At 40.0% G+C, this 14,081-nt stretch overlaps 2 protein-coding genes across 4 annotated transcripts in view; one reads left to right on the top strand and one right to left on the bottom strand.

The window, feature by feature from the left end:
* Positions 1–7,622, top strand: part of LOC138952778 (protein unc-79 homolog) — a 294,903-nt gene extending 287,281 nt beyond the window's left edge. For all 3 annotated transcript variants that reach the window (XM_070324505.1, XM_070324504.1, XM_070324503.1), the window contains 3 exons: positions 2,730–2,807; positions 3,206–3,250; positions 3,566–7,622. In XM_070324505.1, coding sequence (XP_070180606.1) covers positions 2,730–2,807; positions 3,206–3,250; positions 3,566–3,745 — 303 coding nt within the window. In that variant the 3' untranslated portion in view covers positions 3,746–7,622. The remainder of the gene's footprint in view (positions 1–2,729; positions 2,808–3,205; positions 3,251–3,565) is intronic.
* Positions 7,300–14,081, bottom strand: part of LOC138952784 (uncharacterized) — a 74,688-nt gene continuing 67,906 nt past the window's right edge. Inside the window, exon 15 of the mRNA XM_070324523.1 lies at positions 7,300–14,028. Within this exon, the coding sequence (XP_070180624.1) occupies positions 13,885–14,028 (144 nt within the window). The 3' untranslated portion in view covers positions 7,300–13,884. The remainder of the gene's footprint in view (positions 14,029–14,081) is intronic.

Here is a 14,081-nt window from a genome sequence, read left to right as displayed (position 1 = left end):
TGCTGTACTTGTGCTATGTGCTCAGCACATTAGGACAGCTGTTGCTTAGTTGTAACATTTTCTTTCTGATGGAGCAGTTCTGTTAGAAGTTTAGATCTGGTCTGTAGTATGTCCATCATGTTCTCTGTGGTGTGTTCATCAGAGCTGAAAAAAAGTGGACTCCTTTCAAGGTTGTCTGTGTGGTTTATTGTTCATCAATTGTTTTCAGTTTCAGTCAGATTGTCCATTTCAGTGTGAAAGTGTGACCTTTTGTTCCATCTGCTTATGTTCACAGTCCAGTGTTGACCTGTCTGTCCTCTCTACTCTCTTCCTCATGTGAAAACGTGCACTTAAAAGCTGTGGTCTATTCATGACTTTCCAGGGCTACGAGGTTGAAAAATAAGGATAAAATCATGTACAGAATTCTGTACAGCAAACGCTACCCGAAACCCCATCTATACGGCGTGTATGACCTTGAGAGCTTCAGTCAAGGCTTGAATTTTGCAGTGGTAACATCCGGTTTGCTCTCTCAGACTTGAGCATATTTGTCGAGAAGGATCGAGCAGAAAAAATAAACGACTTGGCAGGGATTCGAACTCAAGGCCTCAGGGCCTTGAAATGTCGGGGCAGATGTCTTAACCACCAGTGTTTTCAAAGATAAAAAAAATGGATAATTTTATATTATTCTGCGCTTGAATTACCATTCATGCGTTGCAAAAACGTAAAAATTGCTATTAAAATTTGCCTTTATTTGCAAACATGTTTCACGGAATCGCAGTACATGTTTACACCGTCATGCTACACGACATTCGCGCCATGCAAATAGCTGCGATATCTCTATTTACAACATGCAAGAAAAATGACAAGAACAGTAATTGAATCTCTCTAAAACTCTGTGCAGTTGAAAACAGACAACTAAGAAATATTTATACATGTATTCACTTCTGAACAATGGGCGGATAGAGATATAAATCATGCTGCTTCAAGAATAACATAACATGAGTTCATATCAATGTTTTTCCTTCTTTTTCTCGATTGGCGCAGTAGCCTAGTGGTTAGGACATGACACGAAGTCTCGAGGTCGAGAGTTCAAATCTTCGCCGGGGCGTTTATTTTTTCCCTTTGATCTGTCTCTTGAAGATAAAATATGATCAGTCTTGAGAGAGCAAACCGGATGTTATCCCTGCAAAATTCAAGCGTTGACTGAAGCTCTCAAGGTCATACACGCCGTATAGGTGGGGTTTCGGGTAGCGTTTGCTGTACAGAATTCTGTACATGATTGTTTCCCTATTTTTCAACCTCGTAGCCCCGGAAAGTCATAAATAGACCACAGCTTTAAAGGAAGAATTTGTGTTCTGTGCCGACACAAAAATAGATATTATTAATGGCCAATGAGCCAACACAGAAACAGATATTATTTATTGCCAATACAGGTGATCTTTGGACAAAATAAGGATTTGTGTTTGATTTTTAAAATTATTCATGCTAGACAGGAGTATAACATATGATTTAAGGATACTGACTTTAGTCTGAGTTACCGCAAGAACTGAGATATGTATGCATTGTTAATTCCTTTTAAAGTTTGAACACAAATTATGAGGAACAATAGAGACTGTCATTTTTATTTTTTGTTTTGTTTGGGGGGGGGGGGGGGGGCATGTAAAGCAAGATGACCTAAATTTTGAAAATAAGTACAATGTACCGTACTTTCCGGGTGACAAGGCGCTTCGTTATCTAAGACGCACCCCCTTCTTTTTAAAAAAAATTGTAATCCAGTCACCCATTGGACGCAGGGGGCCGATAGGGCGCACCAAAATTGAAAAAGTATACCGGTAGTCGAAGAATGAAAATAAGCCGGCGAGATCAAAGCCAGGTCCATTGTTTATAGACACACCTTCTTCCCAGGGGTCAATGACCCAGTTTTTGCCATGAGAGGTGGTTCCTGTCATATCTGAGAGAGGAAACACTTCCTGCTTCGGGGTCAGTGACCGAGTTTAACAGAGTCGAACTCTGTGTGTGCGGCGAGATCAAAGACATTGTGATAGCTGGGTGGCCTTGTTTATAGACACGACCTTCTTCCCAGGGGTCAATGACCCAGTTTTTGCCATGAGAGGTGGTTCCCCTGTCATATCTGAGAGAGGAAATACTTCCTGCACCGGGTCAGTGACCGGTCAGTGACCGAGTTTAACAGAGTGGAAATAATTATGTGTGCTCTGTGTGTGCGGCCAGATCAAAGGCAGGCATTGTGATAGCTGGGTGGCTTGAGAGCTCGAGGAAACTTGGCCAGGGCAGTACCTAGTAGCTGAAACATGCATTATCACAAGTTGTTTGACTGGTACTCAGGCGGTCTCTTTGATTTTTTTCGTATTTCATACACGGATTAGACGCTTCGTTATACAAGACGCAGGGGTCGAACTCGAGGAAAAAAGTCGCGCCTTATGACCCGGAAAGTACGGTAGTTTAAAAATACAGCTTAGAGATTGAAACACTTGTCTTGTGATTGTAGAGATCTGATTTTCTACTGGTGTGTAGGCCTGTGCAAATCAAAATGTGTAAATACATGTCCAATATACATGGTGAGCTCAGCTTCAAGTCAAATGCAGCAGCTAGAAGCAACCATAGACCAAAGCTAATGGAAATGCTGCCTTCATGACTTGTGCAAGTGAAATGGTAGAAATAGTAGCTTGACATATAAACATAAACAATGTGTTATTTGATTGTGTACTAATGGTGAGTTTGGTTGCACACAGCTGGCGGAGATGGTCAACCTGCACTTCCTCAGTCTCATGGAGGCCCTGCAAGAGTGCAACTCGTCCGTCCTGGCCAAGGTACGCACATCATTGAGCTCTTTGCCACCAAGTATACCATCATCAGGGGAAACACATTTTGAGTGGTAACAAAAATGTGCATGATGATGTCAAAGGGACTTATACCTGCAGAAGCTCTAAGCTTTCAAAATGTGTGCGTGTATGTTGTAATATTTTCTTGCCAAAAAGATATTGTGCCACTTTTGGTCTCACATGAACAATGTGCGATTTTATTCAAAGACTTTGTAAACTCAAAAAAGCACACTTCTTGAATGTTCAAGAGAATTTACGTCCTTCTTCTTAAATGTAAAGAATGTTAGGTTTCATTGTATGTTTGGACGTAATTCCAGCTTTAGAAAGTAAAATTGACAAAAAAACAATTTCAGATGTTCTCATTTTTTACTTTCTTTTTGTTGCAGCTATTTCCTATGTGGACATCCATCTTGTACTCGTATCATGCTCAGGTAACAATTGCAGGTGGTCTTATGCAAACAAAACAAATCAAAAGGTGAATGAGTACATTTTGATACCTGCAAACTAAAAATGTTTTTGATTTCTGACACCAGGCAATTTGTACTATACCCCAAATTTTACGTTGTACAGCACAATAAATTTAAGTCTGTGATAACTAATTCATAAGGCAGGCTTTAAGTAACGTTAGTCTGACAAACTTGATAGCTTCAGCAAAGTGAGAAACTAAATGCATTACTTCTAAGTGCATGGCTTAATATTAAGTTCATGGATTAGTTTTAACGTGCTGGCTGACTTGTATTGTTCAGCTGCCGGGTCATCTCCATGTGAGGATGCAGGCCGTGCTGAACTGGGAACCTCCCCACCCCACCAAGGACCACACCTCCTTCAACTCCTACATCCTTCTCACCTGGCTCAAACGCATCCAGTTCAAACTGGGACAGATTGAGGTGCAGTCCTCCGCTGCCACGCAGATTTATGTTGTCTAAATCCCTAGTCACTTTCCCGCTCATCTTCTGGCTTCATGGAGCTTCGGAGCATTCATGTACTGCATTTAGGTTTGCAGTAAGCAGATACAAGTTTGGAGGGTTGTTTTTCTCCATTGTCGTCTTGCCCACCACATTCACAAGTCTGTTAAGTCAAGACATATAGTGCTTTTTTTGTATGAGGTTGACATCGTCTGATAAAAACAAATTTCACCTGTCTATCCGAATGCAAAGATTCTGTTTATCTTTCTCTATTGCTTGCAATGCATTTATGTTATTCAGCACAATAATTAATTACCACGTTCACAAATGACTATGATACCTGAAATATACCAGCTCCCAAATCATACTTCTTATGCCAGAAGGTCCCTCTTTCTTTCACATACACCCTACAATAAAAACAATGAGAATTTAAAGTTTTGAAATGTGAAAATGTTCATGAGAAACTTAGTATGGTACCAGTTATCTTTTCAAGACAGACCCCCACCCCTTTCAACCCACTGTGTTGTCGCTTACGGCTTTTAATTGTTTATGTCTGGATTAAAGATTATCTTTGTGGTGTGTTGTTCTTTTGATTGGACCGCTGTTAATTTAATTAAAGTCACATGTGTTTTTGTTACCTCTGTGATAACATGATTTTACTTGTTAAATGTAGTATTTTCCTTCTTAATTTGGAGCTGAGAAATCCAGACAAAGAATTTGTTATCTAGTATTACTGTATTTGAGAGAAAACCAAACTGCACCGGTGTGATGTGAACATTATAAAATTAATGCGTAGTATGTTCTCCTTTTCTCACTCTGTGATGGATGGGGTACTGTGATGTTTTCCTGTCCCGGGTTTTTTTCTGCATTAACACGTGAATGAACACATCTTTGAATCAAACATTTGACTTATATTATAAACTACTAACTTTATGGCTGTGCTAAAAATGTCATGTACACCACAGTATTTTACAAGTTAATTTTTGGAGGAGTATGGAGCCACATACAAAAACACAAAAGTTTAAGATTTAATAACAAAAAAAAGTATTAACAACAAACAAACAAAAACTAAGTACAAGTGTACCTCTATATAACGACTTTGAAAATGTTACCGAAATTCGGTCGTTATATGGAGGGGTCGTAATATGGAGGAGTTGGTTTATGTTCATGTCCGGTCCGTCACTGATCCGGATTGAATGACATGGGCGTTTTGATTGATGCCGCCCACAAAGTATGGTAACCAGTTTTCTATTCAATTAATTACCCACGCAAAGTTTGCTTGCCCCGTAACTATTCAAGAGTTAAGGTTTTTAATAAACACACTGAGGTCGAACAAAAGCATTCGGTCCCAAAGCATGCACATCATTGACGATGTCGATAACATTACCAGTTACTAATCACAGTCATACGATACCCAGCAAGGATTTGGTTAAAAACAAAGACACAGTGTCCCAAACGCAAGGTACCGAACGTAAAGAACGGCGGCAGTGTGTTGAAACTGATGTAAAATTGTAGCGAAAAGTGTCAGTTTTCACGATGAAACGCTCGCTCCTTCAAGGAACATCATTGCACTTTGGACTGTCCAGAGAGTTGAATAATTTAGGACACTCCACTACTCGTCTTCAAACTTCACTGACGGGATTCTGAGGAGAATTTATTGATTCAACCAAACGCGCGGTTGTATTTCGCGTCACTCTGGTCACGGATCGGGGAAAGCAAAAAAAAGTTCCAGATTTCGAAACTATGTTCTGGCGTCGGCCATTTTTAGCTTGACAAAAACACTTGCACGTGCTTCGCTGACGTACATCGCAAAATTTCATGACGTCACCACAACTTTCGGTTTTGGTTCGATGTGCGGATTACTTTCATGACGTTTCTGTAGTCTGTAACTTTGCGTGTTGTCAGGTAAGAGTTACTGCACAGGTCTGTGCGAAATGAAGCAGAGATCTTGCAAACGAGCTTTATCTAGAGTCATAATAAAGTAATGACCTGATATAGAAACGAAAACCCGTGACTTCAGCTGTTTGCGTGCCGAAGTCATGTTGTACACAAAAAGGATTTCCGCAAGTTTTGAGCGTCCGTATCGCACACTGACTCGACTGGAGATATAGTTAGAGTAAACCAAACCCATGATAATTTTGGGAAAATCATTATAAGTCCACATATGGACGGTCGTATGTCGTATCAGAGAGGGGGACGTAATACGGAGGTGAGAAATACTAAGACAAAGAAGGAGAAAAAATCCGTCAGATAAAAGTCGGTCGTATTATTGAGGGACCCGTAAAAGAGCGGGGTCGTAAAGAGAGGTACCACTGTACAACATTGTGACATGAAGACAACAATTTCAACTGTGTTTTTGTATGTGGCTGAGCCTTATTCACTGAAGCATGTAGTCAACCTCAACTCACAGTTGAGTGGAACTTCTATCCATTGAAATATGTATTTGTGTTTTAATCAATTTAAGGATGATTTTATATTACTGTGTTGAATTTGACTGGACCAGGAACCCCAAAAGCAAATGCTGATTTTGTGATGTACTTTGCCTAAAGTGTTAAGTTTTAACATGGCAAGGATGTCAATTGTCAAAAGACAATGTTATTCATGATATCTGGGCTGCCACACCACCCCCCCCCTCCCACGGTGCTGCACCACCTTTTACATCTAGTCAAGTTTTGACTAAATGTTTTAACGTAGAGGGGGGAATTGAGATGAGGGTCGTTGTGTGTGTGTGTGTGTGTGTGTAGAGCAATTCAGAGAAAACTACTCGATGGATCTTCATGAAACTTGACATGAGAGATCCTGAGGATAGCATCCCCAGACGTTGTTTTTTGTTGTTGATAAATGTCTTTGATGACGTCATATCCGACTTTTCGTGAAAGTTGAGGCGGCACTGTCACACTCTCATTTTTAAACCTAATTGGTTGAAATTTTGGTCAAGTAATCTTCGATAAAACCCGGACTTTGGTATTGCATTTCAGCTTGGAGGCTTAAAAATTAATAATCAGTTTGCTCATTAAAGTTGTCATTAAAATCGAATTTTCAGAAACAGATTAAAAAATGATTGCATTGTATTTCTCATTTTTTCCTGAATTCTTCTTCTTCTTCTTCGGCGTTCCAGAGCCTGAATTCAAAAATATATAGATATGTCATGTTTACTCTAAAAATTTGCTCAGAATGAAAGAAAATAGGTTTAGTAAGTATTATTGTCATTTTGCAGTATTGCAAGGTGCTTAGAACTATAGTAGGGTTGTAGGTCAAGCACAAGAGAGCGACCTCTCCACAAGTGGTTGCCCGATCTGTGCATTTAGGGACGCAATCACATCGGCAATGCAGATGGTCAGCTCCGATGTGCATACCTTCGAATGAAAAGAGCTTTGTACTCAGTGGACAGTGCAGAAAGCACAGATCGAAGCTCATTTTCATTGGGATGTCAGTTGTTTGCTTGATTGGCCTACAATGTTATGTTAAGCTTGCCTCAGTGTTGCCAAGGAAAAGCAACCCTTCCACAACCCAGTTTCATTTGTACCTTTGTTGACTTTTAAGGTGGTGTAATAGATGTTTTTCATGTTTTCTGGTTGTTGGTTTTTTTTTTTTTTTTTTTCGTTACTGCTATTTTCTTTGGATTTATTGTATAAGAATCTTGTATTTTAACACAACAAAATGTTCTACGTAGCCCTGCTAGCTGTACATATGTCTTCCCCATACTTGCTTCTTGAGTTAACTTAACTTTTTATATCCTTTCAAGTCATTTAGAGGTATCTTGTGAGTGCAATAGAAGGAACATACCTGCTGTTGTGATACATGTAGTTTGTTTATATACGACTGCTATACTAATGTTAGTATCCAGGATTGTGCAATACAGATGTTTTAAAAGTAAATCTTTTGTGTTAAATATACATTCATATTTGTTTTACAATACAGGTGTATATGTGTGAGTAAATTTGCAAATTAGGTAGGCTTACAGATCTTCTGACAGATTAGTGCTCTATATTGATTTACACATTTTACACAGATATATTTGGCTAAAACAACAAACAAACATTAAATTCAAATAAGCTTTGAAAGATATTTTAAACAACTCCATTTGTTAAGACATTCAAATAAAACCCTCTCACCCTCGTTTGACTCTTACAATAACGAGTAACACATTACATTCCGAGAATGATAAAAATGATAACAAATCTAACTTCAATGTTGTCAGTAAGTGGCAACACATTTGAATCTCATAAATACATACAAAACACACATGAATATGGGCAAACACATACACATAATGCAATCACTAAAAACCAGCAATACCGTCATGTTTAAAACAAATACTGAAATATACACCCTGTGTGTTTGTGTGCAGCAACAGTATCTGGGTTTTTACCCTCAAAATATACAGAAAAGATGGTTGATAATTTCAGGTCCTGTTGCAGATTCAGTTATTTCAAGTTGAAACATGGTTAAGTTACATGAGACCTCGGTGCAATTAGCCAACATGTATTCGGATGTGCACTGAAACTTGATTTTTATTCTTTTGAATATATATGTTGTAATGACTGCATTGGTTTGTGGATCAAACTTAACATTCAAGGTTTATTTAAATGGAGTAATATCAAACAGTACGAGTCACCAAAATGTCAGACAAGCTTGATACACTGCACAAGAAGAGACATCAACAACACACACCGGCGCCAGTCTGAATGTGCCACAAGCAGGAGAAAGCAAACCCTCACCTCAGAGACTGTAGAGTACACAGAGATGACGCATAAGACTTTGTGTTAAGGTAGAGTACTGAGACCGGCCGATTAACGTGCAGGAAGAGTTACTCCCCGCCGGCAGTTGGAAACTCACTCGCGTACTGCTGTCGGCTATATGTTTTTATCACGGTTTTGACAGCATACTGTCAGTTCTGTCGGGCTGACAGTGCTACAAACATTTACTGGATTGAAAATGTGTTCGATAGTGAAAATCCTGGGGAAAAGCCCAGAAAAAAAAAATGATTAAATTAAAATAGGTTAAAAAATATTGGCACACCGCTGTAGTAATGCAAATACATTTCAAGTCAGTGTCTTTTAACGAAGTAGATTTTGTTACTTTTAAAAATTTAGTTTTAGTCAGATACCAACACATTCTGAATGCATAGTTCAGCCTGAGAAAATGTATCAGGAATAAATCGCTTTCACAAAATAGTTCCCGGTTAAATCGGGAAGTAAGGCAATTAATCAATATGGTGTCTTCCCAGCACCTTGAACCTTAAATTGGCAGTCAAGCTGACTTTTATTTTTTAAGTTCTTATTGCTACTTTCTTGTTAAAAAAAACACACACACAAAAACGAATTCATTTCTCACCTCTCTCTCTCCTCGAGTCAAAAAACACACATGAACATATACACACCAACACACATACACACACAAACACTTGCACACCACAGAAAAGGAAAAACAGACATACGGACAGAAATAGAAAGAGAAGCAGCGACACACAGATAAACAACCAACTACTCAGTGAATCAGTCGGGTAGAAACTACAAAGAGTGTCAAGGTGCTTCCTTCCCGAAGCGAAAGAATAGTTGTTTAGTATTCCATACCAGAGAGCGACTCACTTCATGCAAGTGTTGTGGTTTACACATTTTTTCGAAGGAGAAAAGGCTAATTAAAGTTATGCTCTTGAGCAGATAGCTGTAACATTCTGTGCCCGTATGCTTATGGGGGAAGTTCGCGAAAACTCCCGAAGTTTTGAGTGACATCGGAAGAACTTGCCTCACTTTCGTATGCATGGGCCGGAAGAAGGGCTTACTTCGAAGCAAAGCGAGGAAGTAATTGATGGTAGTTTGCGACAACTTCCTACGTTTTGAGCGACATCGGAAGTACATCTTCAATTTCGCATGCATGGGACGGAAAAAGTGCTTACTTTTGAAGCAAGCGAGGAAGTAAGTGAGGGTAATTGTACTACAGCGAAACCCAGGAGTAAACACGCTGCTTCCAAAGTTTCTCAGTGCTAAATAGCAGGGCTTTTCTTCGGTTTTTCATATAAAACCGATCTAACGCAAATGAAAGTCCCAAAGAGAGAAAATAGAAAGAAAAGTCGTATCTCGTGCGTGCATTTCGTGTAAATTTCCCTGAATACAAACCCGAGTTGCCAGCTTTGACTTTTGTTCGTTCTGGGTCACTGACACTGGCCACCACTCTTAAATTTCATCCCCGCTTATAGGGGGGGGGGGGGGTGTTTCTATGTAAATGGGCGTCTTTGTGTGCATGTGTGAGTGTGTGTTTGTGTGAGAGTGTGCGTGTGTGTGTGTGTGCGTGCGTGCGTGCGTAGGTGTGCGTCTGTTCATTCATTCCTTCGTTTGCAGTGCACGCGCGCACATGTGTGTGTGTGTGGGGGGAAGGGGGTGTGTGGGGGGAAGGGGGTGTGTGTGTGTGTGTGCGTGCGTGCGTGTGTGAAAGTGTTTGTATGTATTTGTGCGAGTGCCTGTGCGTGCGTGCGTGCGGGTATAATTGTGCGTTTGTGTGCACGTGCGTGTGTGTGTGTGTTCGACGGTGTGTGTGTGTGCACCCCCCCCCCACACACACTATTATGAGCTGATTATTTGCGCCTCGATATTTTCTTTTCTTTTCTTACGTTTTATGTTGTTTGTTGTGATTCACCACACCCGAGTTTCTCGAAATTGAGATAATAAAGTGTTCGTCTAACACACATGCACACACGCGCGTATGATAAACAAATCCAATCTTGACTTTCAACTTTACATAAACATACATCCTGTTCACAATTAACGAGGACAAACATAATTTACTAACACCTAAGTACAACAATTTATCTTTTGTAAAAATTTGGACACACATTTTCCCAATTAATATGAAAGTTACTGAACTTATCTTCTTTTCACTACACCTTATATCTTGATTCCCCAAAAAACTTGAGTTCTGCCTTTAACATAACCGACTTCAATCAATCAATCAATGAGGCTTATATCGCGCATATTCCGTGGGTACAGTTCTAGGCGCTCTGCAGTGATGCCGTGTGAGATGAAATTTTATACGGCCAGTAGATTGCAGCCATTTCGGCGCATATTTACCTTTCGCGGCCTATTATTCCAAGTCACACGGGTATAGGTAGACAATTATTAACTGTGCCTAAGCAATTTTGCCAGGAAAGACCCTTTTGTCAATCGTGGGATCTTTAACGTGCACACCCAATGTAGTGTACACGGGGGGAGGGTTCGGACACCGAAGAGAGTCTGCACACAAAGTTGACTCTGAAATAAATTTCCGCCGAACCTGGGATCGAACTCACGCTGACAGCGGCCAACTGAATACAAATCCAGCGCGCTACCAACTGAGCTATATCCCCGCCCCCACTTCGCTACCACATAAACAAAAAACGTTTTATTCTTCCCAACATTCTGGTCAACAAAATTATTATTACAGACAGTCATTCAATCTCAAGACAATCATCACAGCTTTGAACAGACCATTTCATTCAACCAGTCAAAAACAACAACTATAGTAAAAGCTACAGCGCGATCAACGTTCGCCCATTTACGAACTCGCGATGAGATTTGTTTCTTCTGGTCGCCAAGCCTACCGTTTACAAACGCATGCGCACTAATTGGGATTCCCACAATTTCCTCGACCTTGACCTCAGGACTCTCGAAGCCACTACTTCGGCGTTCAAGTTAGCTCGTGCATACCGAGTAGATGGCAACTTTGCTTCCGAAGTTCCCACTTTCAAAGTTAATTTCATCATTTATACGACGATATCGCATCTTAAAGGTCCTTTCCCATCTAAAAAAACCACTCCAACGCATGCTACAATTGCATGACATTCCGGTTCTAAAGGCAGCTCATTGGGAAATGAGCTCGGACACACTATTGAAGACGTGAAATGCGTCAATCGAGCAACTGTCGTAACTTGGCTACAATGAGACGGTCGGCTACCTTGCACCATAGACACGAACTGTGACATTCTTGTTTAATTTAGGTGAAAAGCTTGACTGAAACAGCGGGGCTCAAAACCGACAGTACGATCATTTACTGACCGAAAAAAACGTGCTAGAGTCATTCGGCGAAGGTGGTGAGCTTTCAAACTACCACGACTGAATAACTGATAACACATCTTTGCATAGTGTTTTTTTCTAGACGAGTAGCATAGTGCAGTGGTTACGGATTCGGAATTGCAATCCGACGCTCTGGGTTCAAATGCTACACAAAATTTTTTTTTTTAATTAACCTTTTTCTTAATAGACCTCAATTGCATTCAGACTGCAACAACCGGTTTTTGCCTCTGTGTTAATTTTTTTTTAAACGCGTAAAGAAACTGTCCTATGCTTTCAAAAAAAATCGAATCTTGACTTTTAACTGTACATAACCATGCATCGCCATCGTAATCAAAAATTAACGAGGGAAAACAAATTAAAACACCGATGAACAGTATTGTCTTTTCTAAACTTCTTGACAGACATTTCCCCAATAAATAAGGAACAACTGAGTCACTAAACTTAGTTATTTACGGTCTACTGCATAATGTTCTTCCTTTTAAACTTTACCAGTAACCCAAAGTTTCCCAATAACCAATCTATGTTTGTCCAACAAAGAGTTTTACCGATATAAAATTATTAAACACAAGTTCAACATACAGTAATTGTTGTACTTAATGTGAGAACGAAATTGATTATACTGATTTTTTTTTTTGTGCCCCAAAATTATGTTCACTTGAAAATCCATTGAGGATAAAGTGATTTGTAAATATAATATGATTATTAAAAATTACCATAAAGGAAGTTTTTTGGGCGTGTTTAAAATACATTTAGAAATATTATTGTTAACGATATAGGTACATTTAAAGTAGAAAAATTTAAATAAAAAGCAGAAAAAAATAAAAGAAAAAAAGATTAAAAAAAAAAATTAAAAAAAGGTTGAAGCAAGCAGCTGAGATAAAAAAAAATAAATAAAAAAAAAGTTCAACATAATCATTTACTCTTCTCCTAACATTCAAGCCAACAAAGTCATTTGACATAGACAGTCATTCGATTCCAAGACAATCATCACAGGTTTGAACCGACCCTTTCGTTTAACCATTCAAAAAAACAACAGCAATAACGCTGTTAGTACTACAGCGCGCTCAACGTTCGCCTTTTTGAACTCGCGATGAGATTTGTTTCTTCCTGTGGCAAGCTTACCGTTAACAAACGCATGCGTATTAGTTAGGATTCCCCCAATTTTCGCGACCTTGACCGAATACTCTCGAAGTCACCACTCCGGCGTTCATGCATAGTGAACAGTTGGAAAGTTAAACTTCGGGAGTTCCCACTTCCGAAAGAGGCCTCTACTTCCAGTGTTGCTGACTTCCTCCTCATGCATACGGACCCTGGTTAGGCCCAGATCTGTGATCTAAAATGAATGTAATGTAAGCGCTTCGACCGACATTTTATCAGACAGTCCACCGACTTGGCATGCAGAAATGAGACAAAGAAGAGGAGAAATAAATCTTGTACATGTGAAACTATTATAAAATGCATGGTTGGATTGTTTTCAGATTTTGTAGCGTGTACATTAATGTATGTACGCAACGGTCTCTGTTTGATGTCTTACCGCTTTCATTTTTCAAAACTAAACGAAAGGAAAATGGGGGGAAAATTTAAAAAGATCTTCACCTGTTCATTTCTTTAGGAAATCTAAACATCCGAAATTCTTTGGAATGTGAGCAATTATAGGCAGCACACCAATTGCTCTTCCATGTCTTTTGGGGGGACTGGCCATGTTCTTTGTCGCTACAACGCGCGAAGCAAAAGGAGGCAGCCTCCAACCTTCCGCGTGGTGGCACCACAGGGCTAATGGTCTCATTTGTTTGCACTATTGTGTCATCTCTGTGTACTCTACGGTCTCTGATTGCATACAGTAACCCCCCCCCCCCCCCCCCACATCCCCCAAGAAACCACATACACAGACCCATATCCTTCCCTGAACAAGAGTTCCACAAAAATACCAATGTACTGGTAATACCAGTATGAGATTTTAATGGTATGGTAATACCAGTACACCTTTGCTGCGCTGGTACATTTGGGCATTCCTGTCAGCACACACAAACACACACATAATGATGGAACTCTACCCAGAAGGTGGCATACAGACATCCCCAAGCACATAGCACATATACACACTCATGCAAATCACACAGTGCCACAGGCACATGAGATCAAGTCCTGTCTCAGCTCCCAGTGGTTGCCCCAGAAGCCGGCACACAGAAACCCTCCAGGACCTCGGCGCCGATAGTCCTCCCCAGTGATGACAAAGTCGGGCAGCAAGTTGGAAAACTGTAAGGGAAGCAATACAGTCACAAATTGCAGAACCTTCTGACGAAAGTAAC

This window comes from Littorina saxatilis, linkage group LG17 (assembly GCF_037325665.1).
Source record: "Littorina saxatilis isolate snail1 linkage group LG17, US_GU_Lsax_2.0, whole genome shotgun sequence".
In the NCBI taxonomy this organism is placed as follows: Eukaryota; Metazoa; Mollusca; class Gastropoda; order Littorinimorpha; family Littorinidae; genus Littorina; species Littorina saxatilis.
Note: the sequence above shows the minus strand (reverse complement) of the source record. Positions and strands in the feature narration are given on the sequence as shown.